This window comes from Lentinus tigrinus (genome assembly GCF_003813185.1).
Source record: "Lentinus tigrinus ALCF2SS1-7 unplaced genomic scaffold L226scaffold_26, whole genome shotgun sequence".
Classification (NCBI taxonomy): domain Eukaryota; kingdom Fungi; phylum Basidiomycota; class Agaricomycetes; order Polyporales; family Polyporaceae; genus Lentinus; species Lentinus tigrinus.
The window spans coordinates 136,858-164,045 of NW_027137935.1; the positions used below are offsets into that span (position 1 = coordinate 136,858).

Sequence of the window (27,188 nt, forward strand, 5' to 3'; positions counted from 1 at the left end):
TCGCAAACCCCTCTTCGCGGCTCGCCCGTCAGCATAAGGAAAGTATACACACGCTAACACACAAGCGAAGCCGCGCCCAGGGACCATGCGCCCGCTTCGCCCGGTGCACATCAGCGTCACGAACCACAACATCATTTGGTACCCACAGCGCGCCGCCTGGTCTTAATCCGTGAAGCAGCTGCGATCCCAAGCACGAGCTTAACTTCTATTCGCTATCTATTTCCCGCCCCGCCAAGCTCCACTTCGAACTTCGAAAAGCATGTAGGTAAGTGGTAAGTGGTAAGTGGTAGGCTTCGACTCGGAGCCGCCGGCATGGTGGTTGGCCCTTCTCCGCACGCCGTCTGAGCGAGTGCCCATCAGACGTTCGGTTTCTCTGTTTCACGCTTCTGACTAGTCTTCGCTGCAGCATGTAACTGTGGTCTCTCCTTCCCTTTTCCCTTTCCTTGCCTTATCCCACAGTCCCCACGTGTATCCCATGTGTAGCCGACGTCCGACGGGCCCGCACCCAACCGAAGACGGGTTTCATAATAAGTGCGCTCTATGGCCGCCATTCCGTCATCTGGCGGCCTGCATGGTGGATGTGGTCGTGCACTCGAGTCTCCACGCTGTACGTCCACATATCGTGCTACGTCTGCTGTAAACTGTAAACTGACGTTTCCTCGTAATTCGTTGATTCTATGTAGACCGAGGTGTATGGTATACGGCGCTCTGCGGTCCGGAGTTCCTATATCCCACATAACGTCGGTTTCCAAAAGGCAAGCCGGGAACCCTCAGGCTCTACATCTCAGCTGCGTCCTCCCTGTGATCATTCATGACTCGTCGTCTCATCGTGGTGCCTACTCTACCCACCCGGAAGTGGTCTGTCCAACTCTCAGGCTCAGGTCCATTCCATTCCATTCGCAGAGACCCGTCCTTTTCCTTTTGTTCCACCTTCCTGGTAAGTACGTCCCCTCGGCGGAGCTGGATTCAACTTCTACTTCTTGGACGCCCACACGCCCATACGCGCACCCTATCAGAGCGCCCTCGACGCCCGCTCGGGGGCTTTGTCCTACGATACAGGTAACAGGCTGCGCTATGTACTCGTCCTTCTGGACGGCCCCATCAGACTGCTCCCGCCGCCTTCCGACAGGTACCGCGTCTCACCACGTCTCTACATCCGCATCTACACCCACGGGCCACATCCACATCTACATCCACATCTACATCTTCCCGCCCACGTACGGCGCGCATCTGTCGGACGTAGTGCGCCTCTAGGACCGTGGATCCATCAGAGGAATCGGGAATCGGGATCGGGCACGTCGAACACAAACGCGAATACGCAGAGGCCCATCAGTTCTTGGGCCTTCAGGTCCGGGACTTGTCGGGATGCCGTCGACACGTCCGTCCTACCCTGCAGTGGGCCAGTGGCGGCACGAGCAGCCCGGAGCACTTGACAGATGGATGGGACTCATGCAAGCGATCAAGTTTCACGTTGCAGCAGCAGCAGCCTGTCCGCCTGCGATCACGAACGAGTGTTCAACATTTCAATGTCATATGTATTCGGGATACATGTCGACATCACACAGTCGGTCATACAGTACATGTTTGTCGGCGGCTCGACGTCGAGACTCGAGACTCGACTGGGATCAGGCATGCTGTCCGGTTCAGCCGCCGCGTTGTGGACTGGACCCATATGCACCTATCACCTGTCCTCGTGCGACGCCTTGCGTCCTCGGTTGCAAATTTTCTCTTCAAGCTCAGCAGAGTCGTGGGCTAGATGACTCCATCGCGCGTGCAGCTTTTGGCAAGTCCCTCTTTCCGTTGGACGAGCACAGCAGACCACGGGACCTCTCTTGGGTTTTGGGCATGAGCGTATGACTTGGAGTCGATGATGCGTGCATATGTCTGCTGGTCCCAAGTCGAGGTGGAGACGTTGTTTCGCAAACAAACCATCCTCCTCCCATGTATGTGCAGACTTGCTGGACTTTGGTCAAGGTCCGGCCAGAATGAGCACCAGACCCGCCACGATGAGTCAGCACAATGTCATTATTTTGAGCTCCGACCGGCCACTCAGGTGGCGCGAGTTTACTCCGTCTAGAACTCCGCCAGCGCTCTACAGCACAGCCATCAAATCATACTCGTGTTTGCATTTTGCTTCCGTGCCTCCGACTCCGACCGACTCGCAGAGCATTCGCGAACTCAACTTCTCGCTGAAACTCGAAATTTTCGTCGATGCTTCTGTCAGCGGATGCATGCGGCATGGATTCAAGTCGATGGTGAAGTTTTACAGCATAAGTATGCCAATAAACCTAAGGTACGCCTCCGGGGCAGATTTGCCTCCGCCTCGACTCTCGAGGCCTAGGGCAAGCATGATTCACGTACGCTGACTCGCCGTACTCCTTATAGGAAACTGTGCTGCGCTCCTCGGGACGAGGGATGTCAGCTTAGAGCTGCCTCCGCAGTCAGCGGTGACACTGCTGCACACGGCACAACTTGAACATGGTGCGACAGGTCGTATCGAATGACAGCCGTGGTCCGTCACTTGTGGAAGGTCCGTCCATTCTCTCCCATACGCCGTGAACCGCACTTCTCCGCAGTCTTGCTGCTGTCACTGCCACTGACGCGGTGGACGACTTTCGTGTGTGCACTCTTTCCACCTGTTGGTCTACACCGCTGCGCAGCTCATCGCACCCCGGAATGCTGTGCGGCGGAGTGGGTCCATATGGCGGTGACGCGGCCTTGCGAAGATTGCATTTGCAGGCGCGTTGCGGGGACACGCGGGATAAACAGCTTATCCATCTTGTACGCTCCGTTGTGCCAGTCCCGGGTAGTGTGACAAAAGAGGTCGTCCCCAAAACCGGCCACTGAAAAATGCTCGCAGGGTCGTTGACTCTACTTGACTCGCCCCAGTGCTGGCTGCTGCGAACCAGCCTCTAGGCGATGCATTATATCCCTGAAATTTTAAGGGCATGAGGCTGAGGAGCCCATTGTCTTCAGCATACTTACGATAGGAGGATATCTGACTCTATTGTGCAAGTTGGGGTAAAGCTTCCCCATACTCATTAACGCCCCAATAGTTCCTGCTCCATTCCATGAGCCATGAGGCAGGGAGCCTCGTTGCGGGGTGCCGGTACCACGTCGTTCTCGAGCGCAAGAATGGAGCTTCAGCGTTCGACTGCTGCTAGTTGAGTTGTGGCGACCCGCCCAGCAAGACTGGTCTCAGTGTCTCAGTATGGCGTTCAGTAGGACGCTACCCCTGGGCGCTCCAAATCGAGATCGGATCCAGGATGGCAACTAGAAGCCTCCAGGCCTGCAGGCCTCCAGCGTCCGCGGTTGCCAGACTCCGGCGTCAGTCCAGCCAAGACCCAGTTGTGCGTCCATCGATGTGCAAAGCCGCCGACATCAAGGAGCACCTGCTCCCAATGCTGACCTGTTTGTTCCCGGTTGATCGCTTGTGCCAGGTATGTATCAGATGTCCGCCGCCACACCGAGCCCAGCGGGCTCCCATACTGAACGCTTTCGGCCTAGATGACTTGCGCCGTTTCACGTCGTGACCGCCTCCGGCCCGGACATCCACGCTACAGCTCGATCGGTCTTGCCGTCTCCCAGCCTCGCCCGGAACCCGTTATCGACCCTTGCTGGATGTCGTCGCAGGCCGCACAGGGTAACATCAATCAGAATGCATGCGCTCTTTATACCCGGTATGTATATCCCGGTCGGTCGGCGGATGGCTTGCTCACACGGTGGTCTTCGGGTTCTCAGCGGCCGTATTTACGCAGAAGCAGAAGCAGAAGCGCAGTCTCTGACGCGGAACGGATAGGGCAGGTTGCAGGCTCTATGGCGGTGAGCAGCTATCTCTCATGGGTCCGTGGTCGATGATGACGCCATCCTTATGCCACGAACTCTCAGCTCTCTTCTGCGCGGACGAGGGTTCTGAAAACTCTACACAAGCTCTGAACTCCAACCCACACAGCCTCGTCTCGACAGAAGTTTGACAAGGCGAACAATGGACTTTGTTCGTCCCTCGAGTCTGACGTCACAAGCCATAATGGTTCGCTCGCGATGGACATTGATCATACCAGGCTGAGTACAGTATCCGACTGAGTTGCCTAGTCGAGATTGGGTGCGTACCTCAGCGGTCATTGAGTCAGATCTCTTCCCATCTGAATGCTTCGGGACCATGTGCTACGCTGATCTTCCCCTCCCCGAGATTTCTACGATCATCCTGTTGGGGCGAGCATAGGACAAGACGGGAGTCATACGACGTGTTCAGGACGTACTCGCACTCCAACTATCGTAGTAGCTTGGACCCAGGGAGCCACACTTCGCTGAATGCGACTGCTCCGCCTCCATTGACGCTTTGGTGGTGTCGATGATGTTGGTGGTTCAGTCGTGATCCGTGGACGTAGGTGAGTTCCTGTACTGGACATGTGGCAATGTCAATGTTCATGTCGATGTCATGAGCTGCCGATGGTAGAGAGGGTCATCTGTAAACTGCGCGTAGTCATATGCATGTTTCCAAGACTGCGTTGGCGGGCAAGCTTCTCGTGGTGGCGATGATTGACGTGCTGACACTGGTGGTGCGCTACAGGCAGCGTAGATCGCATACCCAGAACGTATGATCTGTGCTGAAGTGCAGGGAGTCGCGCGAAGCCTCACGCACCGCGGTCCCCGAGCAACACATACGGGATGGTCCATCAGTCCTTCCACTCGGAGGCAGCGCGATTCCGACGCCCGCCTTGGAACAGCCCCCATCAATTGGCGACGATGCTTATGTGCCACTCGGGCTCTGCTATTAGCATCGCCCTAATATGCCATGTAGGGGTTAGGCCGCCACCGAGCTGGGCTTCGAAGTTCGCGCTGATGTTGATCTCATCTCATCTTGTTCCTCCCTTTCTTCCGCGAATCCTGGTATCCATGCACTAGGCACTAGGACGTTCCCCATCTCAGCCCGCTGTGATCCCAGTTCCAGCTACACAGATGATAGCGCGACTATCCCGGCGGCCATGTCCAACCCCCGACAAGGCAAGTACATCGTTTGTCCTGCTGCGATCGTTCAAACGCTGACGACTCGATATCGATCATCCAGGTTGGCAGATGCCTGTGTCTGCAACATCGACAGCTCTCACCTGGATCCACAAGTCATGATTAATTGGAACTCTGCCTACATTCCTGTCTCAGGATCCTCTCTGTTTGCGTCTGTGTGTGGGTATATTAGGTTTTCGAAGGCGGTCCAGGCCTGCGGGCGGGACGGCTTGCAGAGCCGTTCGTAATTGCGAATTATTGTAGATGTTCTACGGAGCGACTGTGGGCGTCCCAGTATCCTAGGACATCACAACAACGGCAGAAGTGCCACCGACCGCCCCTCGTCACCCATCGCGGACAATCCAGGGGGTAGTAGGAAATGGAAGACCAGAGAAGTCGGCGCGCGAGCGCCCGATGGTATTGTTCATCTTGTTCTGTACTCGGTATGGTTTGTATCTGTACGCCGTCGCTCTTGCCGTGCTTGTATCGAATACATACACATGCCTCCAGGGATGGTGGCGCGCGGTGTGCGCGCTGAATCCTTACGATGGAACACGAGTAGGCTTGAGAACAAGCAACACCGCCCGAGGCGGGGGCACAATCATGGCGGCAATATGTCGTGAGTGGCTCAGAGCCTCATGTTCCGAGGGCAGAGCTTCTAGGTCCCGCCGCGGAGTCCGCCACGCTTCGTCTCGCGCGCACCCACTATCCGCGAATCAGCCCTTTCAGTGCGCTGCGGGACGGCGGGAGCCCGCCGGTCCCGGGGACCCACCCATTATCATCGCGTCCGCCTAGTACTAGTGGGACGTCCCATCTCAGGCCGCATCTCTGTGGGAGAACGAGACTCGCTGGGAAGACTGACAGAGGAGACTCGGAAGAGGTTAAGTCGGCACCCCACTGTGCCAGGGAGTGGCGCCGAGTGCAGCATCTTCGGAGCGACGGGCCTGGGCAGCTGCTCCGTGCCCCCGTCTCATGATCTGCACACGCCCGGAGTGGCTTTCCGGGGGTTTGAATGTCGAACGTTCATCTCTCTCAGCAACCGTCGAACGTCCCGGGTCCAGCGGCACAATGTGTGGAGCGGCAGAGAGCTGATATGTATACGCCGTACTTCATGATCGCGCGCTCCGAATGCGTAGCCTCATGCCGCCTCGGTCGTCACAGATGCGCCGATAGACAAAGAGCACAAAGCCCGCGAAGGCGAACGTGCCCAATACAATGCTTCTCCCGCCACTGCGTCCAAGTTGCGGCCATATGGCTGCAGGGCTGCAGCGTCCTAGGGTCGCAGTGCCTGTCCTAGGCTCGAGGGCAAGACGAGTACTTCGGAAGTGAACTTCTTATCAAGAAGGGCATGTCCGCAGAATTCTCTAGCGAATGCACGCGGCGCTGCCTGTGTGGGCGTAGCTCGTACTCCGTCCGGTTCCAGGCTTCATTGACGCGTTCGACCGCGCGTGGCACAAGCTTCGTCCAGGGTCCCAGCGCACTATGGCCATACGCACATCCCAAGACCTCTTGGGGACCACATCCACGTAGACCCTGGAACTCTCCTATGGCTTGTATGAGATCCAAGCAAACGGTCATCATGGTGCTCTGAACTCTGCGGTAAGTGTCATGCCAGGGAGCTTGAGCGAAGGTCGGACAGTTTGTGCCCCGATTGCGGCGGCCTGCCCACTGAGTCACGTAGATTGTCCTCCGCTGCGGTATTCCCGAATCCGCCACATTGATCGTAGGGTATGCGCTTCTCGTCCCAATCTTGCATGATGCCATTAGTGGCATCCTGTAACGCCTCTTCGAATCTGCGACTAGTCTGTGTGGGTCCGGGATGTGCGTCCGTACTCGCCTAGAACGGCCCGTAAGAAGCGTGAGACTCGTGTCCCTCGAACTTGGAACCAGGGACCGACGAAACCTCTCCGTCGCTGATCGCAGAAACAAAACCCGTTCCGGAGGCACGCAAGCTTGCCAATGCTTTCGAAGACATCGGGTCCTCTCGCGAAGCGTTCCGAAAGGTCGCGCTGGAAAGGGCCCTTGATGCGCACACGCACAGAACCACGCCACGAAGGCGTATGTACTTGATACAAAGTCGCCGAAGGCCGCGATACGACCACTTGGCGGGCCTGATGGTCCGGACTACGGTATTTCCGCAGATTGACGGTGGAGATCTATGGTCAGCGAAGCACCCTCTTTCACCTCATTGGCTCCTAGAGAAGGTGGAGTGGTGCCGGTGCCCCTTCATAGTGGTGTCTGGACCTTGGAACACTGTTTGCACGTTTGTTCAATGCATCGCTAGGCAGCTGACGGCCGCGTACCGCACCCTGACCAGCAGGTGGCAAACGGATAGCGACTGATAGACATTGCGCGTGGAGCAACAATGAAACATACAGGTATGAGTGTGCCGAGCGGGATGGGTATGGGGACTCCGCTCAGCCTTCCAACAGGCGTGCGCCACCCTTGTCGACCGTGAGGCGGATGCGATCGCCTTTGTCAACGTCCTTGAACTGTGCGTGCATGTCAGTGGCCGAACACACATGGAGACCTCCATGCGTATAGGAGGAGCTTCTCCAGAAACCACGTACCGTAAGTTCCCGCGTGCGGTGCAGACTCTCAATCTCGTCCACTCTGTCTCGCACACTGTCCAAGAGCTCGTCGAACCCTTCTTCCGCGACTACCTCTTCTGCAGCATGGAGGATCAACAGAGAATCGGGCGAGACGTCGTGGTTGATCTGCGCGCGCCACAATGGGTAAGCGATAGTGCTAGCGAGATGCATCGCGCAAAAAGACTCACGTCGATAGCGATGATGTTCTTGCGGTCAAGGTCTGCAGCGTTTTCCCCAGTAAGGCAGGTGCAGCGGCGCCGCAGAGTCCGGGAAGGAAGATACTCACCGTCCATGAAGTCCGGGCGCGTCATGATCTGCCGGCATTCGTACTGCGTCGGAAAACGCCGTCAGCATTGACAGCAAGTCCATGGACATAGGATACGCACGTAGGAGATGCGAGGCAGGGGCAGGTTCTCCAAGTCCTCCTGCGTTGCCTCCCCACGCTCGATCGCCTCCTGGACCCTCGCGACGTCCGCCTTGCGCTTCTTCACGAACTCCCGGAGGAGCAGCCAGGAGCACGACGACCACTTCTGCTCGTCCATCACGTCGTCGTCGCAGTCCGGAATCAGTCCGATCTGGCTCAGGAGCCAGGCTTTCTCGACGGAGAGCATGTGCTTCGCGTGTTTGATCATGTCCGCCGCCCTGCATACCTTGCCGAGGTATGTGAGACGGCCGCCGACGAGCTGCACGACCTCCTGGACTTCTTCAGGCGTGACCTTCGCACGGCGCGCGTTCTTGCGAATTCGCATGGCGGCGGTGAGTGCATCTTTAGGGGAAAGATCGTAGACCGAAACGACGTGCATTCTGCTCGCGTTCTTGCCTGTAATCCAAATCAATGGCCCATTACGGTACTACGTATGAGAATAAGTAAACGTACGCATAACGAAGAATGGCCAGAAGTCGTCGCTACGTGGCAGTGAGAGATGATCGAATATGACGAGAGCAGATAGCTACGCACGTGCTGAAGACCATGGTCAATATGCCTGCATACACTGCAAGTGAGTAGCGCGTCCATAAATGAGAACCGGTCACTCACCACTTGCAGCCCACCCTTCTGCGCGTTGCTGAAACTGAAGCAGCATGTTCCGGCCGTCATCATCGTGGTTGAAGTAGTGAACGTTATTGAGAATAAGGATGAGCGGCTTCCCGGTCCGTTGTGCATGGTGGAGGGCGACCTTCTCAAGCTTGTTCAATGCTGAAAGGCACATGAGTCTCGAGTATCCCTGCGATCGCTGCAACTAGAAAGGTGCATACCACGCTCGATGTCAAGTGCAGGTCCGCCTGAGCACCGTCAGCCCGGGAAATGAACAGACCACAGCTCATGATTACCTTCGCGCGGATCCCTCCGCTGGAACAAGCCGGTCTGCGTGTCCTCGTTGAATTCATAGTTCAGGGCCTTGCCCAGTCGAAGACGGAAGACTTCCAAGTCAGGATGTGCGTCGCACATCGCGACACCCTCAGCCTGCACCGCCTGCATCGCGTCGAGGACCATCGTCGTCTTCCCTGTCCCCTAAACAAATGTCTAGATGAGTATATATTGTGGACTGCAGTGGGAGACTCGCTCACCTTGGGGCCCAGCAGGACGAAATAGTGCCCAATCTCTTCGCCTCGGATGATGCGGTCGATCAAGTCTTGCTCCGAGCGCCGGAGGTGCTGTGTCCATGGACCGTCGAGGTCCCACCCCAGCTCCTCGTCTTCCTCAGTGGAGGATGTAAAGGCTTTCCCCCGCTTACCGGTCGACTGCTTTGCTAGCTCGAGGGCGGGGTCGTAACCTGCCTCAAAGGCTTTCTCAATCTGGTCGTAGTGTCAAGTTCAGATTATCGTTGAGCTTGGTGCACGTGGTTCAAGCTAGATCACCTTCCAGAGGACGTTCTCCTTATACCAGGCCATGTACACCACACCGCCGGCGAATACTACAAAACCATTAGCTTGTGCAGATTCTGAATCTGCTGAAGGATACGTACGAACCACGACGCCGAACACAGTGGTAAGTACGGCATCCCGGATGCCGCTACCGCCGCCACCGCCGTATCCGGGCCCTTGGAAACCAATCGACGGGCCAGCAGGCGAAGACGGAAGCTCTCCGGAAACCGCCTCTGACTGCGCTTTCAGTCGCAAGATATCCTGTGGTGTGTTCTTTGGGTGTGGCGGCGGAGGTCGGTGAGAAGACTGCGACGTGTTGGTCAGGCACCGAATGCGGGGTTCGCGGTGACGTTGCAGCCACAGGCCCAGCGCTCCCCGTGGGGCGCTAGATAGGGCATGCTTGGAAAAAACGTTCAGCATTTCCGACAGTTTAGAAACTCATAAAGCGACGTAAAAGAGTGGAATGTACACTGCGGGATGGAGGTGAGAGGAGGTGAGAGGGAAAATGAGACCACATTTCGGCCTGAGGCTGCGCAAGTGTTGGCGCACTGCACGTCTAGCCGGACACCGCCACAGCCATGCCGTCGCCACCACGAGTTCTGAGTTCTTGGCGTTGTACTCGTCGCGATGAATGGTGTTGTTCTTCAACTCGTCCTGACAACTTTGAGTGCATGTAAGCGGTTGCAATAATGTTGTTTCTCAATGAACAAATCTGAACATTCCGTTGGGACAGCTTGCATGACGGAACATGCCAACCGCAACAACCGCAACCGCCCGCGAACGACGCCTCCGACTCCGTAGAACCTCTTCGACCACACAATCATCCTAGCTTCGAAATTTCATGCATCATTACCGACTTACCTTACCAACGTGAGGGCCCACTGATACCTGACTTGTAGCGTTCTCGCAGTGCACCAATTGTGCTCCACGTGGGGGCACAGGACTCGAACTCGCCATGAGGCTTCTATCAAAATGTGGACCTTCAGACATCCCTCGTTGCGGTGCTTTTGGTCTATATGGAGTCACTGGCAGGTCTTCCGTATACCTTAAAAGCCGCGCGGAAGATTGGCTGGCCCGTTCAACTTTTCCCCTCAACTTCTATCCTCTGCGATGTCGAGCACCTCCAGCACGGCTCAGTCCTCCCGCTCGCTGATTGTATGTTCCATTACCACACATCTCTGTTACATACTCACGCAACATTACACATTTAGGATCCATCTTCCGGTCATGACGAGACAGCTCGCCTCTGCGCGCGATTCGTGATGTATCTGTTCGAGGGCTACGAAGTCCCTCCACCGTCAACTAAAGGCCTATTGATTGCCAATCCGAATCCACTGCTGCCATTGACCGAATTCGTTGCATATGCTCTCCACCAGACGCAGTTGCATCATTCGGTCGCATTTGCTGCTCTCTACCACCTGTACAGACTCAAGAATGCCGGCGTATGGTCAGCTATTCCAGGATCCTCCGGTCACACACACGTCATCACAGCGCTCATTATTGCGTATAAGAGGATGTGCGACAAGGCACTCTCGAACAAGACCTGGTCTACTGTGGCGCATGACCTGTTTTCTGTCCACGAGATCAACCAGATGGAGCAAAAAATGCTCAATTGCCTCCAATGGCGTCTCAAAGTTGCCCCCAAATCGCTGCAACAATTCGAGCAGAAGGTACGCCACGACTTCAAGGGCTTTGGACCCTACACCTTCCACTTCTTCGACCCCAACCCCGTGCTTCCGGACCCAGCCCCTGGTATTACAGTCCCGGGGACGCCGTCATCTGACGTTCACCAACAAAGACCGGTTCCGCCTGGCGAGGTCTACGCTAGAGCGATACCAAGCGTCTGGTAGAATGGCTGTCCAGCATCGTCAACACCTATCTTCCGTCGCTCGGATACTACTTCCTTACAACTTCGCTCCTCTTCCCTCATCGACCTTTAACATCTCCCACATACTCCTTTGTTTTTGTTTATGTGCTTAATTGACGAGTCGAGTCGCGACGCACTCCCGTAGTACATTCGCACCTCTAATCCAATGTTTGCCAGTTTACTATGCGAGATAACTCCGCCACTTCAGATTTGTGGCACTTTCGCTATGATTGTGCTGAAATAAGGTATCTACATTCTCCGATATAGCTTCTGGTCTGCTTCGTTCTCACCTCCCTCGAGAGCTTGAAGTACTTCAGTCTTCCCGAGTCTCTCGGCTTTGTCACGTGGCCAGGTCCACCGTGTCAGGCACCGCCACTACCTAGCAAGTCACAAGCAAAGTCGGGACTCGGAGATCTTCCGCTACCGGGGTGAAGGGGCGGGGATACCACTTTGTCGCAGCCGACTAAGTATGAACATCATACATTTTTCAAATCGGAGCGACTCGGCGAGTGAGTGCATATACTTGTAGGACGACGCGGATGCTCACCGTATGCGAAGCAGCACCCACATCATGCGGCGCAACTACAAGTTCAAGTTCAGGATCGGTCGGACACCCTTAAAAGCAAAGTTGTCAGAGCCGCCCCCCCGGGAGGTATGCATATATTGATTTGAAGACTCGAACGCCCCCGGCCATCCGGCTTTGGTGAGTCTCGAAGTCTCGAATCGCGTGTCAGCATGCTCGCGACTCGCGCGATCATGATTGGCCTACAACACCCGTGGCCCTACAAGCAATTCGAGTGATTGTTCTCCTGATGCAGAACATTGAACAGACATTAGGGACGCGGAGCTCTGCCTTCCCTTATTGTCGTCGCATGGGTCTACCAAAGCGCGCTTTGTTCACCAGAGAGCCTGAGCCACTCGCTTGTCCTGAAGGTCTTCCCAACGTATAAGAGGCTGCGAGGTACGCCTGATATGCCGTACCAACCGCTCCCTCCGCACTTTTGAAAAATGCCACGACCCTCGCGCCCCACTACAGCAGCTCCGCAAACGAGGGTGGTAGTACGTACCCACCGTCCCTGGTCTCTGTCGCGCGCTCATGATGCAATCCGTTCCACCCAGGATCCTTTCTACGGCCACGAAAATCTTGCGAAGATCTGCGCGCGATTCGTGATGCATCTCTTTGCTTGTCCAGATGTTCCACCGCCTTCACCCACTGCAACGTCTCCCACTCCATCACCACCACTGGCCAACTTCATCGCGTACGTGATACACCGGACGAAGAGGGACGTCTCGGTCACATTTGCGGCGCTGTATCTCCTGCATCGACTGAAGGCCCGACACCCGGCTGCCAGGGGCTCATCCGGCCACAGGCTGTTTCTCTCGGGGTTCATAGTCGCGTCAAAGGTGCTTTGCGACGACTGCTATTCGAGCAAGGCTTGGGTTATTGTCGGACAGGGCATGTTTGCCCTGCGAGATATTAACCAGATGGAGCGGGAATTCTGCAAGTACATGGACTGGGATCTCAACGTCGGTTCCGGCGCTCTCAAGGAATTCGAGGAGAGGGTGCGCCAAGATTTCAAGGGTTTTGGACCCTATCCCATCTACACACCCCCGGCGCCGGACTGCATGCCATCTTCCAATCTCGGTGACCCCGCACTGGCAGCGGCTTCGGCCCTCACCGCGCGTTCGCACCAACCGCCCTCGATATCGTCGCAAGCACGCATACCTCCACCAGTGCCTATCCACGCGGGGCCCCCAATGTTGCGGACCTCGAACTGGACTTCCCTTCCGATGTCGACCTCAGCCTCATCAGCGTTGAACGCGATGCGTGCAACGCAGTATGTTCGTCGCTGGTAGTGGGACGGTTGGATATCTACTTGCACCCGCATCCGCAACGTTCGCGACATCGTCAGCTCACGTACAGCAACCGCGTCAGGGAGCCCATCAATCCCAATGCTCGTCCGGAGCTGCATGTGTCTGGTGGACGGCTCCTGTTCAGGATGGACTCCAGCTCTATCATGTCCGGTTCCCGTACCACTTTCAGCACCTATCTACTTTCCTTCTCGTTTGCAGCGAAAGGCTGCCGCATACTCCTTCCGCTCGCGTCCTATTCCAAGTTGTGACCCTACAACTTGCCTTCACACTCCTTCTACGACCCGTATCATCTCCCGCCTCTCTATCCAACACGCTCCTTCTGTTATTTGGTCGATTGAGAACCCAGAGTTTCCAATCCTCTACCGACTACCAACCACCAGTTATTTCGTATCGATGTTCACCACCTCGCGATGATAGCAGCGATACAATACAATTATCATGCCCTTCTTTGCCAGATGTTCCGTTCCCAACCACCCCTTTTCGAAAGGTCGGCGCCGGAAGGTGAGTGCACGGCGTCCACATTCCTCGTCGACTCTCGTCCACGGACTTCTCTCCTTAGCCAGCGAGTGGAAGGTCCTCTACACGTGGTGATCGGGGACCGGGTCTCCGCTCTACCCATCCTCCCATCACCAACCTCCGTGTCTGCAACCGCACTCGCCCATGTGAGCCTCCGGCGCGGGGAAGTAGCTCACGGTTTGCTTCAGCAGCCCAAGGAATAGTCCTGTGGGCACTCCGTGGGCCACGAGGCAAACAGCATGAGACTCCGCCGCTTTGGCAGCGGCCCCAGAGCGGGGCTTAGCGTCGATGTCCACTCGTACGGCGGCGAGGAACTCAGAAGTTGATGACATGCCCGATGCGCGTTGCGCGAACCAAGAGCTTGTGAGATCCGAATGACCGGAGCTTGACGTCCCAATGACCGGTCCATAGCGTCTGCTGAGGAAGAGAAGCAACTGGGTATGACGCGCAGCTAAACCGTCGTGACGCCTTGCCGATACCAGGCGACCAAACCACCTGGGGCAGCTGCAGGCTCCTGCCAGCAAGCATGGCTGCGCCTTGGGTGCGTGTGTTCACTGAGTCATGGGCCACTTGGACGGCGGTGCATTGCGCGAACGGGTGGCCCGATGGGATTTACACTGTACGAGATCGGCGCTGATGACGAGCGTGGTTGAACCTTAACCTGGGACCTTTCCCCGTCTAGAGCGGTGGTTCTCCTAGGGATCCGAGCGGGTCCTATGAAATTTCCAATGCACGCGTTCAAGCGTCAGCTTCCTTTGACTGGGTTAACGCGGACTGTTACCGTCATCGCCCACCTTGCTAGTGGCTGAATGTTTGCCTCGACGGAAGTGCGTGTAGAGCGAAGCTTCTTTGCTTATCAGACTTCCCCGCATCCTCGGAGAAGTATAAGTGAACTTACGGCCTGTTCGAGTAGCGCGTTACCACAGACTTACGGCACAGAATACCATCCGTGGCCGCTGAGCACGTCGGACCAAACCAAGGTCTGCGGCACGAGTTCAGGTGTATATGGTTCAACTGCGAGGTGGACGAGGTGGACAGGGGGTGAGTCTCACAGTCCACATAGAGCATTGCAGAGGACATTGCGGGGCCCATGGTTGCAGCCTAAGGGTACGACGCGCTGACCACGCCCGCGCAACCACCGGTGCAGGACTCACTTCGGGCAAGTTGCTCTCCAGAGTCCCCGCGCTCTACCGGAGATATAGAGCTCGCGCCCTAGATGAACGTAATCAGTCGCGAGTGCTCTTGACAGGTCCCAACAAGTTCGCAATGATACACACACACACCTATCGTCATGGGAGTCCGCAGAGCCTGAGAGCCGCAGAAGGACGGAACTGCTGCGTGTCGGATTTATAACGTCATTTGGGCGGCGTTGTGTCGTGTTCGCTGTTGCAGCCTTTAATCGATTGTGCGCTGGACTAACTATCGGAATGGAACAATTGTTGCGGGACCGTGCGGATATACCCAGGAACAGTGCTCCGGATAGCAGAGATCACCGCAAGGGATGCAGGTGGAACCCGCCGTCACCGAGGGGCTCTGCGAGCACGCATCATGGACTGAAGCGAAGTATTCTCGTCTGCATCGCAATGTATCGAGAGTACAGCTGTTACTAACATGTCTCGACGGACAGGTCATCATGAGCTTGGAGTGTCGAACTTCTTATAAAAGACCCACGCGTCGACAAATTCCTCTCCAGATCCGCCCGCCTTCTTAAGACGCCCAGCTCGCGGGATACGGCCAGCCTTGGTGAAGTCAAGTGCTTCCCATAGCCTGGACAATCCGACAAAGTAATCAGAAACTTGAAAGATGGTGAGGCAGAAGCATACTCACTTCACGCTGGCAATGTTGTTGACGTAGACGAGGTTGAATACGCTCGCCTCGTATCCGAGCGTCGGGCCATAGTACAGGTAGGAGCGAGCGAGGACAGCGCCGATACCACGTCCGCGCTGGGCAGGCGGGACAAGGAAACCGGCGTTGCAGATCTAGGGCAACGTCAGTCCAGTCCAAACAGCTGTCTGCTACAAACAACACTCACATGTGAAGATCGTCCAGGATAGTTTGGCTTCACCTGTAGAGGGTAAAAGCCAGATCAGCACACAAGTTCAAAATCATGATCAGCGCCACGGATAGCCAATCCGCAAAACGTCCACACATGAAGACGGAAACGGAGATCATGAAGCAGAAGACTCACATAGTAGCATCCCGCGATACATTCCTCCCAAGTACGCCCGCCGATCGCCTCACCAAATCCGACCGAGACTTGCGAGCCATCCTCAGCATCCAAGGGATCCGCCACACCGTCCTGAGCAGGAAGGCCAAGCACCGCTACCAATACGTCCGCGGCAAAGTAATACGCGTCGAATTGGTCTCTCGAATAGACTTCTCCGGGCTGGATCTCCTGAGGATAGGTCTGTCCGCGCTCGAGCTCATCGGCGAAGACGCGATAGAGGTAGTCGACCAGCCCTGGATACTGTTTCGCCGTTTCGAGCGTGATATGGTGTACTGTCAGGTATTTGGGAGAGTCTGGTCGTTTGGATTGCAATCGCCATGTCGTGGATAGAAGAGGAGCAGAGTTGCTGCGCTTGATCGCACCGTAAGCCGACATGCTGAGCGCCCGTCGGTCTCAGCTCTTCCTCCATCATGTCTGTCGAGACCCGAGGACAACATAACCCACCTTGCACACTGTTCGTGAATTCGTTAACAAGCTGGTGGGTACAACATGTATGGGGGCCGGAAGGGCAGGATTAAGTAGGTGATCTCCGGATAAACACCACAAGCACGATCGGAGTCATACCGTCAACACCGTGCCGGTAATAAGGGTCGCCCCGGTTTCTCAAGCGCAAAGGTACATGCGAGGATTGTCTTCTTCCCTCCGGAATATCGCGCTGCAAATATACACACAGCACACCACATGGTGAGCACGAACACTGCATGCTATCGTCGAGATTGAGTACCCAGTTCAAAGACATCGACTCTGATCGGAGGGTTCCGAGCCTCAGCTGCGCTCAGTACTCAGTGACTCGTGTAGATTTGTAGCTCCGGGGGCCCAAACAGGTGATTTTCAACCTATATGGGATAACCACTGGGTCATCTGCACATCGCGTCGTAACTATGGGTATCTTGAACCTTGTTCGAAACCGCGCGTCGATAGCCTACTAATTCTACCGTTACAGGATTCGCATGGACGTCTCGTCTTCGTCCGACGCTACATCTGTAGTCAAGTAGAGGATTCACCTTCCTGCTGTACGAGCCGTCGACACAGTTGCAACACTATCACTTCGAGATGCTCGCGGGTTATGGCGACGTAACAGCGACATCAACACGATTTTGGCAGCATTTCGTGCTCTCGGGGACGTGATGATGTCACATCATCTATGAGATATCTTCAATATCGTACAACTTTACAACGTTCACATGCGTTGGATATCTGAGCTCGAAGGAGAGGACCAGAGCTGGTACTTGATCGCGACGGAGCGCACAGGCCCACTAGCTAAGTCCTTCTTCCACATCGTTTCGACCCATGCGAGTCTGATTGCGACCCAGCATTGCGCACACCAGTTGCCATCAGACCCTGAGTGTCACTTTGACCGTCGATCGTGCCAATGCAAGGCCTCTGGTAGCGATTTTCTGCTTGAACAGCACGCATGATCCTCGCTCTGGATATCTCGGCTTCTAGGCTATTGCCGAGTGGTTCAAAATCTGGGCAAAGCGTGGACAAAGCGCACGCGAACTCAGATGTCCGACCTTTGTGTGTGGCGTGTGTCTTTTCCGCTGGGCCTGATATAAAAGCTCGCGCCCTTCGCAAGCGACGACATACATACCCCCAAGCCGCGGTCAGCCTCCGCTTCCCTCCCTCTCCCTCCCACCAGACCATGTCCGCCCATATCTACGACATCATGGCTGGCAAGGTTCCCCGGAACCGAATCGGTGGCTCTCGAGAGGTCCCACCCTGGCGTCAGGTGGCCGTGCCGAGCACAGACCCATACTTTGGGTTTGAGGTCCTTGCAAAGACCTGTGCGCGGTTCCTCGCACACCACTTCAAAATCTTCGCCCCTCCCGAAGGCGTCATGCCGCTCGATAAGTTCATCGCTTGGGTCATTTACCGAACCAGATATCGCTCCAGCACCACCTTCGCTGCGTTGTACCTCACCGGTCTCCTCAAGGAACGCTTCCAGGACCTGATAGTCAGCCACAGCAGGCTCACGTGCCACCGTCTCTTCCTCGCCTCGTTCATGGTCGCCTCGAAGAGCATCCACGATGACACGTACACAAACAAATCCTTCGCTGAGCTCGCGGACAAAAAGATCGCTACCGTCAGCGACATCAACACGATGGAGCGCGAGATCCTCCGGTACATCGACTGGAAGGTCAATATCTCCAACGAGGTGATAGAGGAGTTCAGGCGGATGGTCGAGCACGACTTCCGCGGCGCAGGGCCGTACCCTACGTACCGATACACCCCACCCGGAACCGAAGGGGCGCCGCTGCAGATACCAACCGCCATCTTGTCCGAGTCACCCGTCGTGTCGGGTGCTTTGACTACCAGGCCCGCGCCACCCTCCGCTTTCCTCCCACTCCAGTCGACGGTGTCGTACCCGCCCCGCCCCGCCTCACCGCCTCGGCCGAAACGCATCCCGGCCACCAAGGAGTACGTGCCAACGATGCAACAGGTTCACCGTGCGCCTGTGAGCGTCGTCGTGCCGCCTGCCGGTCCTCACCGCGCTACGACCTATCCGCCGTTGCCGCAGTACATGCCGGTGGCCAACCCGTACAAGATACAGCCTGAACCCAGTCGGATGGCCACTCTCCCGTTCTCGAGCCACGTCCACCCGGTCGGTGCGTGTCCATCCGGGATGATGGTGCCCACCGCGGACAAGGGCTGGGTGGTCATTCCGTCCGGCGGGCCCACGATATTATGGTGATTCTGCGCTGCGTCCAGCCGTCCTCCTCACTGGATTATGTCGTCTCCGCGTTCGTACATGGTCCATATGTCTGTCTCTCCAACCCTTCCTCTCTTTTAGGTTTCTCGTCAGCCTGGAGTCGATGAGTGTCGTAGCATACTACGCTGTACGTTCCTTGCATGAGGTTATCTAGATGGTTCTTCTGTCTCTGCGTTGTCTCCCGTACCATATATTACATAGTACTAATACGATACGGACATTGGTATCGAGGCAAAACTTGCGGGACACGCTCACACCATCCCGCCTAAAACCATAGCTGCGATTACCGCTCTACGAATGGACAGGAACTCCCGGCTTCCAGACCTCGCTTGTCTCACCTAGTTAAGCTTCGGCCTCAAGCACTTGTGTCCCATCGTCATGATACAGGACTACGTAGTACTGAAAATGGATAAGGAGAACTCGTGAGTTACTCCACTTGCTGTTCACTCACTGAGCATAACTGGGGTTTCACATGCAGCCCTTCTACTAGGCGACACCACGCATGGTTGCTAACCCTCCAATCTAGTATTCCATTTTGGGAGTAAGACTCAAGCCCACGTGGGTCTCCCCTTGTCGAGCGCCGCCGCAAGGCGTGGCTTTGTCCCATTGGCAACCCTTTCGACTCATTCCTTGGCAAATGACCAGGACCATTCATTGTCTTCAGAGGTTTCAGCACGCGGATGATGACTTAGGTAGGCGCACTTTCCAGGCTAGCGCGTCTCCGGGTCAAAAGTTGACTCGTGACTCCCTCTCCACAGGCTGCGTCAGGAACCGTACGTCTCTGCGATGCTCCTAGTAGCAAGGGGCCGATGGCGTTTGAAGTGCTCGTTGAAGTTGTGCAAGAATATGACAGATTTCCTGGGAAACCATGACGTGAATCGTACAACACCATCCTACAACATCTCTCTCCGCGTGGTACAAAGCAGGTAACATCCGTACAACCGGTCTCTCAGCACCACCTCCAGGACCGTGCGCCGTGTCGAACAGCGACCTCAAACCGCCGCAAACCGCCTGTTCCTCCAGATGGACATCGCACGCGAGGGCATGTGTCCCGACAGCGAGAAGTACGGCTGGAACCCGTTGAGGTCCTCCTCCGACGGGAAGGGCGCGGGGGCATAGTCTCCCGCGTAGGGTACGAGCTCGCGCTGCTGCCATGATTCACGGGCAGGCTGGGCGGCGGTGACTGAACAATGAATGGTCAGCTACCACCTCCTCGTGCGCGAAGACGAACAATCGCACGTACCTGTGTCTATGTCATATCCGTAGATGATGGCGAAGGCCGCTTTGATGAAGCTTGTGAGAGACATAGTGCAGGCTCAGGGTCGTTCGTCGACGATGGGGAGTAGTGGCTCTGTATGGATTTGAGTCGTGAGGAGATGGGAGGGTGGGGCGACACTCATGACACTATATCTGCTGCCACGGGACAAAGCTCTTTGTGCCCATCCGTGATGCACCCTCGGAGGGACAGTGAAGGACACTCGGCCTCGTGTGGTCAGCGTGCGTTGACAATGCTCATTGTCAGTGACTTTGTAAGTGAGCGTTCGTCCGAACTCGAGGTCTCCGGATCCCATGCTCACCTTGCCGATGTATGGCCCTTTGTCTCCAGCGTACTGTAGTCTGCGTCCACTCCACGACGAGTGCCCACGGGACCGCTCTTTCCGTCCGTCCGTACCTTCACTTGTGCAAATCATCATCATCAATTAGTTTTCCAACTTGCGATAGAACAGGCCAGGCACTAGCGCGAACGAGGTTGGGAGGGCCATGCGGGGGACGATATTCGCCCCGCGCGAACGCTATTATTGCGACCAGTCCTCCAGGAATACCTAAGTGGAAATGACAAGTGGGGAGACAGAGAGAACGCTAGGGCGAGGCACAGGATAGGGATGAAGCAAGGTCCCCGACTACTCATGACATGGGGACAGTAGAGTACTACATTCTCAGAGACACAGAATATCTAACGATTCGTCCATGAGATGACGACAAAAGTGGGACATGGAACGTTGGAAGACGCACAAAAGAGTTGGATGACGGTACCGAAGCGGCGGCACGACGGCTAAGCAGAGATGGGCACCGCCGGCGACGTATCGTCCTTCTTGCCCGCCTGCGCTTGAGCAATAGCCTTCTGCGCCGCGGTCTTCCTCTCCTCCATCTCCTTCACCTTCTTCTCGAGCTCCGCGGCCGTGGTCGGCGTCCCGTCCGGCCGCTTGAAGGTGACGCTCTTGTGGTGGCTCTGCGAGCCCATCGAACCCGCCTCCGGGTTCGGCACGTTCACCATCGGGCCCGTGGTCGCCAAGCCGCGGTGGAACGTAGTCGGGAGCACGCGCCCCTCAGGGTGCTGGTACTGGCAAGTAGCGCGCGTGCAGGCCGCACCAAACTTGCACGGGATGTTGTGGGTGGAAGCGGGGCGAGGGTGAGCGAAGGAGCAGCCGGGACGAGTGCAGGCAGCGCCGTATCTGCACTGCACCGCGTTTTGTGCCGCAGGGGCGGACGCAGATGGGGGGATGTAGGTCGAAGGTTTAGGCACTTCGGCTGCACGACGCGTAAGGAATGGGGGTGTGAAGTAGAATGGGAGAAGTACGCACCATTGGGGTTGAGCACAGCGGGGCTGACATGCGACTTGATGCAGTCCTTGTCTTTGCAATCCTTGCCCTTCTCGCACGCCTCGGTGCTGAGGACGACACCGCTCTCCGCGGTCGCGACAGGGGATGGGTGCGAGTATCGGCAGATAGGGTTCGTGCACTTCGTGCCAAACTTGCATAGCGTGGGTGACTGGGGACGTGCTGGAGGAACGAAGCCCGGGCGCGCCGAGCCTGTGGATGAAGACGGAGTCACTGGGGTTGGAGCGACGATAGCAGGAGCCGAGGCTGAGACCGGTATTGTTGGAGCGACAGCTTGTGCCGGAGCAGACGTCGCGGGTGCTGGAGGAGAACCGGCAGCTGGCATATCGGTGGTCGGGTGGTGTCCTGCATGTCCCCCACGGCCTCGTCCTGCACCTCTCGCGCTCCCGCCACGTCCTCTGCCTCGCCCGCGTCCACCATCTCCAGCCCCAGGACCCATACCACCGTTTACGCCATTGAACTGCTGGTTCATGTCCATACCAGGCTGCATCGGGAAGCCGCCGTTGTTGATGAACTGGCCAGTCGCGGGGTTCATGATGCCCATAGCGCCAGCGATTTGCGACATCATGGCCATCTGGTTGAGCATGAGCTCCTGAAGCATCATCGGATTTGCCATGCTCATCGCAGCCATGTCCATACCGCCCATACCGTTCATCGGGAAGCCGCCGTTCATCATCATCATGTTCGGGTCTGGCGAGCCGTTCGTGATGCTGTCGATGCGCGCTTGAACGTCGTCATGGGGGTTGAAGTGTGGACCGTGCCCGCCACCGCCGCGCGGGCCCATGCGATCCAACAGGCTTCGTGGGCCGTGCCCGTCACGGTCGCGGTCGCGTTGCATGGCGCGGGGGCCGGTGGGAAGGTCCATGCGTCTTGACTTCGCTGGCGGGTGCCCGGCTGGCGAGGGTGAGCGAGCGGAAGCAGTGCGTTTCTGACTGGTGGGAGAAGTGGTAGGGACGGCTTGGTTGATAGCTTGCTGATATAGCGGCGCGCCCGGGCGAGGGCCGCTCGGCAGTCGACGACTGTCCGCGGCTTGGTGAGGCGGCGAGTCGCGTGCGGGCTGAGAAGAGGTTGAGGGCTCGGCTGCAGCGGGGCCATCTCCATCTGCTTGTGGTGCACCTTTGCTTGCTGATTCAAACAACCAATCGACGAAACCGCTGATATCTGGGCGATCATGAGTAACATGCGCGAACAGCAGACGTGGCGAAGACGTACCGCCTTCGTTGTTGACCACTAACGACATCACGAGAAATTCAGTACTGCATACAAACCTCAACTCAAATGGTACTCACAGTCTACCAACTCTGCCTCGATTTGGGCTGTAGTGATACAAGTCAGTATGTTTTGCCTCCGCCCCTCGAGTAACCAGGCGCAGGGTGACAACAAGTATGTGCGAGAGCAGTAGTTGTGCCCCCGACAAACTGTCTGCCTTGCACAACTCCTGTTCAACGCATGCATGCAAGAAAGAGCATGTAAAATATATGCACAATGATGGGTGCGTTGAAGGGAGGGCGGTGCGCGCCGCCAAAGCCAAGCGTCACGCGTTGTGAAGGCGCGTGTCTGTGCCCAACCTCCCACCAACGGATCGACTCCAGTCCACCAAAAATGCACTAACACTTCTGATTCCATGACCCAAATCAATTTGCGCATACCAGCGCGAGTCCAATCCTGACTTCCACCCCCGCCGCCCTCGCCGCGAGTTCGGTGCAAACCACCCTGCAGCACCCTGCGCCCGTTCCGTTCACAGCGGAACTGTAACTCACCTGGAGTCTTGTTGTTGATGATCATGATGGTCACATACTCGGCCATGACGGAGTCTTGCACCCTAGGTCAGTCTCTAGATGATCGTCCGAGCAGACGACACTTACCTGGCTCCGTCCCTAGACCCCGGTTCACTAACTCGCTCTCAATCTGGCTCTGCAGCGCCGTCGCGCGGTCCGTTCCCATCGTGAGGCCAAACGCCATGTTGCGGTGAGGACGAAAGAGGGAAAGGAATGGGAGGTGGTGGTGGTAGGAGGGAGAGAAGCAATGAGTAAGTAGTAAGACGCCGGATAGCAAGGATTAACTCACACGGCAAGCACACAATTGTATCTCCGAAAGGGATTGGTAACTCTTTCTTACTTTGGGTAACTAGCCGCGTTAAGAGTTGTTACTAAGATTACAACACATAATAAACTTCATTCGAGCCGCAATGGCGGTAACGCATCCTGACCTATCTTGACTCTAGACTTCCACCTGCCCCTTGCTCTGTTGCTCACCTTCGTGTCGACAGAACCATGCCTCTCATTGAAGTGAGTACTGGATCTGATATGTATGGGCTGGCACTGACCAAACACTTGCTTTAACGCCACTGCTCTCACTGGGGGGACGTAGGTAATTGCCAACGATCGTCTCGGGCGCAAAGGTGCGTAGCGTGCCTCACAACCCGATTGATACTGAACAAGGCGCGTGTTTGCTGCAGTGCGCGTGAAGTGCAGCCCCGATGACACCGTGGGCGATCTCAAGCGACTCATTGCTGCTCAGACCGGTACCGATCACACGAAGATCCAGCTCAAGAAGTGGTGCGTTTTACATCTGTTGCATCCCTGCGATACGTGTGTGCGGTGGGCGATTGACCCCGCGTTTGACCATGCAGGTACACGATATACAAGGACCACATAACGCTCGCGGACTACGAGATTCACGACGGGATGAGTCTCGAGATGTACTAGTCTGCCCACCGCGCCTCTTGGCTGAGCAAGATGGGGCCCGTCGAGGTGTTATTTCTGCCATGATGTCTTTTGAAGCTGCTGTTATGATCGTTCCCGTCGCTCCGATGATGTGGATGTATTGGTGATGTATCAATAAAGTTCAATTCCTTTCTACAATCCCCACACGCTCAAGACCTTACTATCCTCGACATGTGCAACCGCTGTTGGGTCATGGTCATTGACATTACTCAATACTGTACAGGTTGCATCCTTATCGTTCCACGATCCTATCTCCCCGACGAACACCTTCAAAACGGCCGCCCAGCCCGAATAGCCTTTGCCGCCTCGCTCTGTGCCTCGTCGCGGAGGTACCTTGCGTAAATCTCCGCGTAATGCTCCTTGTCCTGCAGAAGTCGTCAACACGAAAGCAACACCGCGCCTCCACATCCGACATACGCTTTGCGTCTGGAGCACGCTTGCACGGGTCTCCAGCTTCGCCGCATACTCCTTCCAGCCATTTCCAACCGCATCCCGGTCGTATCCTCGGTTCTCCTTCAAAATATAGTCCCGCAGGACCCACGGCGCGAGCGCAATGTCGACGAGGGTGAACTCCTCCCCAAAGAAGTACGGGCCCTTGACCTTCTCGCAGAGTGTGCGGATCGCCTTGTAGAACTCCTCGAGGCTTGCCTGCTGCTTGTCCGCCTCCTGCGCCATGACGGTGCGCATAAATCCTGGCACGATCTGCTTGTCGACGTGCGCCGTCCAGAGCCGGACGTATGCGCGGTCAAACGGGTCGGAGGGGAGGATGTGCGGGGAGTACTGCGGGAAGGCGTCCTCGAAGAACTCGCAGAGGATGAGAGACTCGTACATCGCCTTGCCCTTGTACTCGATAGCGGGGACGAGGCCCTTCGGGTTGATGTCTGTATGTACGATGAGTGAAAATCGCAGCAGATCTAGTCCTACGACCCGACGTACCGAGGAAATGCTTCTCTTTCTTGTAGGGGTTCACCTCCTTGTATTGGTATGGGATGCCCTTCTCTTCGAGCGTGATCCAGCTCCGTTGAACATATGGGCAAAACTGATGGGAGTGTCAGAAGAGAAGTCGTGCATTCACGTCTCCCGAGGTATCTCACCCAGCCCGCATAGAATACCAACTCTTGCGGCTCCTGGTGCTTTTCTACCGTCTTCGCCGCATTCCCCGTAGCGTGGGGGTAGATTTGCTCATCGGAGGAACCCATTGCAGTCTATGATAGATGGGAAGAGCTGAGGGTGGTGAATCTGGTGATTCCATCCAGCCGCTGTGCTTTATGATAAGTGGTGTATCCCAGGGAGTCTATGTATATATGGCTTACTCATGTCGTGAGTAAGAAGTTGCGCGATTGAAGGACTGATTACATTACTTGGTATGACGTCAAAGTGAAGACATGCTTCCCATACTACATGGCCCAGAGTCACCGCAAGCTTTAGGATGGTACTGGAACCGAAGCAACAAATCGAGGCTACTCAGTTCGATGGGTCGAATGGCATGCAGACCCATGTTGCTGATATCATGATGGTGGTAAGGTACAGGCTAAACGATATGGGTGGTATTTTTGTATCGGATCACACATCCCGTTTAGCTCAGTGGTAGAGCGCATCACTTGTATAAGCAGATGATGAGGTCAGTCGTTCAATCCGGCTAACGGGAACATATATGGTATACTCATCCGTTTTGCAACCAGAAAAGGTCCTTCAGGTCGGCAATTGGAATATACTGGGTGCACCGCTGGTCTTTTGCTGCGATACATCTTTTGTGACCTTCGTACATCCCATGCGTTGTGGAGAACACAAGTATTCGTCATTGAATCAATAAGTGGAAGGGGCGCTGTATATTAGTCTCCAAAGTGTGTACGAATACATCCGACTCAGAACGGTTCTCCGCGCAAGAGTTCTCTGTTCTCTCCGATCACTATACGCAACGCATGGCCCGACCATGGAGGTAACCTGCGCTTTCCAGGGGTCTCCTCGTAGCCACTTGTGACACCGTCTCCAAAGAACACATATCCTGGTATATAGCGGTCTACAAATCTAGTTCACAAACTTAGCGTATCGTTCAGGAGACGAAAGGGAGATACGTACTTCTCCACTTGCTCATCAGCCATACCTCTCCCGCCATTACGCTCCTTCATGTAGTGCTCTTGCTGTAGCCTCCACCGGTAGATGAAGTCGTACGGATGGTTGTCAGGGGGTTTGATCTGTGGTATAGTCCATCCAGTCGGCGTGAGCTCACGGGTATGTAGGACTTGGACTAGTAAACGAGAGAACGTACCTGGATGAATGTATCGAACAGGTCCCACCAAGAGATATACCCCTTGAGGCGCTCGTTAATATCGAGCACATCCTCCATGTGGTACCCTCTCTTTTCCAGGAAGCCTTCCTCAAGCCCAGGCAATGGTCGCGTCCACCGCCTTTCGACTTCCTCCGGAGATATCGGGTAGAAACCCACACACCAGCCCTCGAACAGCACGACGTCCACAGGCGGACGCACCACTGTCCCGTCGGGCGCACGATCGCCCTCTCCATCGAACAAGCTTTTGTCAAAGCTCGGGAGCTCAACCCCAGGTCCGTCAGCGGGAGACTCGTTGATGCGCTTGAGCTTGGTGAGGACCTCGGTTCCGAGCGGGATGTCGTGCGTCCCGGGCTGTCCGCGGCCTTTCAACAGGCCGTTATCCGGGTACGCTTGGGCAACAGCGACGAGACCGTCGTGCGGGAGATAGAGGTCGTCGAGAGACAGGACCGTGACGGAGAGGTTATGTGGCGGTGCTTGGAGAGTGTCCCTGAGGATGGAGGTGAGGTAGGTCTTCCCGCTGCCTTGGGGACCTTGTACTCCGACAAGTAAAGGAGGAGCCGCAGGTCTGTCAACACTTGGAGATGCATGTCGTGCGCGATGGGCCTGCAGTTGCGTGAGGACGTGCGAGCTCATATGGCGGATCGCCTCCGGAGGAGACGCCTCAGCGCCCGCACTGGCAGGAACAGTCTGCAATCGCGCAGGTCGTCAGCACAAGTATGAACTGAGCAATCCATTTGCGCAGTACCTCTCCTGTCATCGCGATATCTGCCGTCGTCGTCGTGAGCGATAAAGAGGCGGTGGTGGACTCGCGACCCTTGTGACCCCGGGCCGGCCTCTGCTCGCGACATGGGGGCGAGAGCGTCTGTCGGAGTTTGCCGCGCGAACACTTGTCGCGCAGTTC

General features: G+C 56.2%; 11 protein-coding genes and 1 non-coding gene across 12 annotated transcripts; 6 read left to right on the top strand and 6 right to left on the bottom strand.

Annotated features, from left to right (window-relative positions):
- The first annotated feature begins 357 nt into the window (after positions 1-357).
- On the top strand, positions 358-1,345 carry L226DRAFT_164100 (uncharacterized protein). Its single transcript, XM_067672577.1, has 2 exons — positions 358-607; positions 684-1,345. The coding sequence occupies exons 1-2, from the start codon at positions 579-581 to the stop codon at positions 1,252-1,254; spliced, it is 600 nt and encodes a 199-aa protein (XP_067532443.1). The 5' UTR covers positions 358-578; the 3' UTR covers positions 1,255-1,345.
- Positions 1,346-7,421: 6,076 nt separating this feature from the next.
- On the bottom strand, positions 7,422-9,485 carry L226DRAFT_467874 (uncharacterized protein; the record flags this gene model as incomplete). The annotated part of the gene is made up of 12 exons (XM_067676095.1): positions 7,422-7,496; positions 7,575-7,721; positions 7,784-7,815; positions 7,882-7,924; positions 7,982-8,415; positions 8,473-8,501; positions 8,554-8,578; positions 8,632-8,790; positions 8,850-8,876; positions 8,925-9,105; positions 9,162-9,389; positions 9,453-9,485. The coding sequence occupies 12 exons, from the start codon at positions 9,483-9,485 to the stop codon at positions 7,422-7,424; spliced, it is 1,413 nt and encodes a 470-aa protein (XP_067532444.1).
- Positions 9,486-10,568: 1,083 nt separating this feature from the next.
- Positions 10,569-11,410, top strand: L226DRAFT_562081 (uncharacterized protein; the record flags this gene model as incomplete). The annotated part of the gene is made up of 2 exons (XM_067683487.1): positions 10,569-10,613; positions 10,670-11,410. The coding sequence occupies 2 exons, from the start codon at positions 10,569-10,571 to the stop codon at positions 11,306-11,308; spliced, it is 684 nt and encodes a 227-aa protein (XP_067532445.1). The 3' UTR covers positions 11,309-11,410.
- A 779-nt stretch (positions 11,411-12,189) lies between these two features.
- On the top strand, positions 12,190-13,624 carry L226DRAFT_490845 (uncharacterized protein). The gene is made up of 2 exons (XM_067677331.1): positions 12,190-12,384; positions 12,445-13,624. The coding sequence occupies exons 1-2, from the start codon at positions 12,334-12,336 to the stop codon at positions 13,180-13,182; spliced, it is 789 nt and encodes a 262-aa protein (XP_067532446.1). The 5' UTR covers positions 12,190-12,333; the 3' UTR covers positions 13,183-13,624.
- A 1,641-nt stretch (positions 13,625-15,265) lies between these two features.
- L226DRAFT_537624 (uncharacterized protein) lies at positions 15,266-16,465 on the bottom strand. Its single transcript, XM_067681348.1, has 5 exons — positions 16,388-16,465; positions 15,905-16,319; positions 15,749-15,781; positions 15,544-15,695; positions 15,266-15,483 (listed from the first exon to the last, which is right to left on the bottom strand). Exons 2-5 carry the CDS (start codon positions 16,316-16,318, stop codon positions 15,348-15,350), a joined length of 735 nt encoding a protein of 244 aa, XP_067532447.1. The 5' UTR covers position 16,319; positions 16,388-16,465; the 3' UTR covers positions 15,266-15,347.
- Positions 16,466-17,609: 1,144 nt separating this feature from the next.
- L226DRAFT_467718 (uncharacterized protein) lies at positions 17,610-18,125 on the top strand (the record flags this gene model as incomplete). The annotated part of the gene is made up of 1 exon (XM_067676088.1): positions 17,610-18,125. A coding segment is annotated over one exon (516 nt), but the record flags the coding sequence as incomplete, so codon positions are not given.
- Positions 18,126-19,645: 1,520 nt separating this feature from the next.
- L226DRAFT_573548 (uncharacterized protein) lies at positions 19,646-19,960 on the bottom strand (the record flags this gene model as incomplete). The annotated part of the gene is made up of 2 exons (XM_067684872.1): positions 19,646-19,836; positions 19,897-19,960. 2 exons carry the CDS (start codon positions 19,958-19,960, stop codon positions 19,646-19,648), a joined length of 255 nt encoding a protein of 84 aa, XP_067532449.1.
- Positions 19,961-20,706: 746 nt separating this feature from the next.
- Positions 20,707-22,511, bottom strand: L226DRAFT_525021 (uncharacterized protein; the record flags this gene model as incomplete). The annotated part of the gene is made up of 3 exons (XM_067678931.1): positions 20,707-21,182; positions 21,236-22,432; positions 22,484-22,511. The coding sequence occupies 3 exons, from the start codon at positions 22,509-22,511 to the stop codon at positions 20,707-20,709; spliced, it is 1,701 nt and encodes a 566-aa protein (XP_067532450.1).
- Positions 22,512-23,531: 1,020 nt separating this feature from the next.
- On the top strand, positions 23,532-24,144 carry L226DRAFT_512446 (ubiquitin-like protein). The gene is made up of 4 exons (XM_067678340.1): positions 23,532-23,559; positions 23,642-23,672; positions 23,730-23,829; positions 23,904-24,144. Exons 1-4 carry the CDS (start codon positions 23,545-23,547, stop codon positions 23,977-23,979), a joined length of 222 nt encoding a protein of 73 aa, XP_067532451.1. The 5' UTR covers positions 23,532-23,544; the 3' UTR covers positions 23,980-24,144.
- An 87-nt stretch (positions 24,145-24,231) lies between these two features.
- On the bottom strand, positions 24,232-25,449 carry L226DRAFT_537629 (glutathione S-transferase C-terminal-like protein). The gene is made up of 5 exons (XM_067681349.1): positions 25,311-25,449; positions 25,092-25,256; positions 24,934-25,036; positions 24,415-24,878; positions 24,232-24,362 (listed from the first exon to the last, which is right to left on the bottom strand). The coding sequence occupies exons 2-5, from the start codon at positions 25,194-25,196 to the stop codon at positions 24,267-24,269; spliced, it is 768 nt and encodes a 255-aa protein (XP_067532452.1). The 5' UTR covers positions 25,197-25,256; positions 25,311-25,449; the 3' UTR covers positions 24,232-24,266.
- A 118-nt stretch (positions 25,450-25,567) lies between these two features.
- On the top strand, positions 25,568-25,646 carry L226DRAFT_t196. Its single transcript has one exon. It is a non-coding gene; the product is annotated as a tRNA-Thr (tRNA).
- Positions 25,647-25,862: 216 nt separating this feature from the next.
- L226DRAFT_467886 (P-loop containing nucleoside triphosphate hydrolase protein) lies at positions 25,863-26,920 on the bottom strand (the record flags this gene model as incomplete). The annotated part of the gene is made up of 3 exons (XM_067676096.1): positions 25,863-26,025; positions 26,077-26,192; positions 26,267-26,920. The coding sequence occupies 3 exons, from the start codon at positions 26,918-26,920 to the stop codon at positions 25,863-25,865; spliced, it is 933 nt and encodes a 310-aa protein (XP_067532453.1).
- Between the last annotated feature and the right edge of the window lie 268 nt (positions 26,921-27,188).

Bases quoted from the DNA above. Each gene is read 5' to 3' on its own strand.
- L226DRAFT_164100 (XM_067672577.1), top strand. From the start codon at position 579: ATGTGGTCGTGCACTCGAGTCTCCACGCT. The intron at 608-683 runs GTACGTCCACAT...GATTCTATGTAG, and splicing joins TGCACTCGAGTCTCCACGCT to ACCGAGGTGTATGGTATACG.
- L226DRAFT_537629 (XM_067681349.1), bottom strand. From the start codon at position 25,196: ATGGGTTCCTCCGATGAGCAAATCTACCCCCACGCTACGGGGAATGCG. The intron at 24,879-24,933 runs GTACGTCGGGTC...TCGTACATACAG, and splicing joins GAAAGAGAAGCATTTCCTCG to ACATCAACCCGAAGGGCCTC. The intron at 24,363-24,414 runs GTATGTCGGATG...CGACTTCTGCAG, and splicing joins GCGTGCTCCAGACGCAAAGC to GACAAGGAGCATTACGCGGA.
- L226DRAFT_537624 (XM_067681348.1), bottom strand. From the start codon at position 16,318: ATGTCGGCTTACGGTGCGATCAAGCGCAGCAACTCTGCTCCTCTTCTA. The intron at 15,782-15,904 runs GTGAGTCTTCTG...TACCCTCTACAG, and splicing joins GTATCGCGGGATGCTACTAT to GTGAAGCCAAACTATCCTGG. The intron at 15,484-15,543 runs GTGAGTATGCTT...CGGATTGTCCAG, and splicing joins AACAACATTGCCAGCGTGAA to GCTATGGGAAGCACTTGACT.
- L226DRAFT_512446 (XM_067678340.1), top strand. The intron at 23,673-23,729 runs GTGCGTAGCGTG...TGTTTGCTGCAG, and splicing joins CGATCGTCTCGGGCGCAAAG to TGCGCGTGAAGTGCAGCCCC. The intron at 23,830-23,903 runs GTGCGTTTTACA...TTGACCATGCAG, and splicing joins AAGATCCAGCTCAAGAAGTG to GTACACGATATACAAGGACC.
- L226DRAFT_490845 (XM_067677331.1), top strand. From the start codon at position 12,334: ATGCCACGACCCTCGCGCCCCACTACAGCAGCTCCGCAAACGAGGGTG. The intron at 12,385-12,444 runs GTACGTACCCAC...CGTTCCACCCAG, and splicing joins CTCCGCAAACGAGGGTGGTA to GATCCTTTCTACGGCCACGA.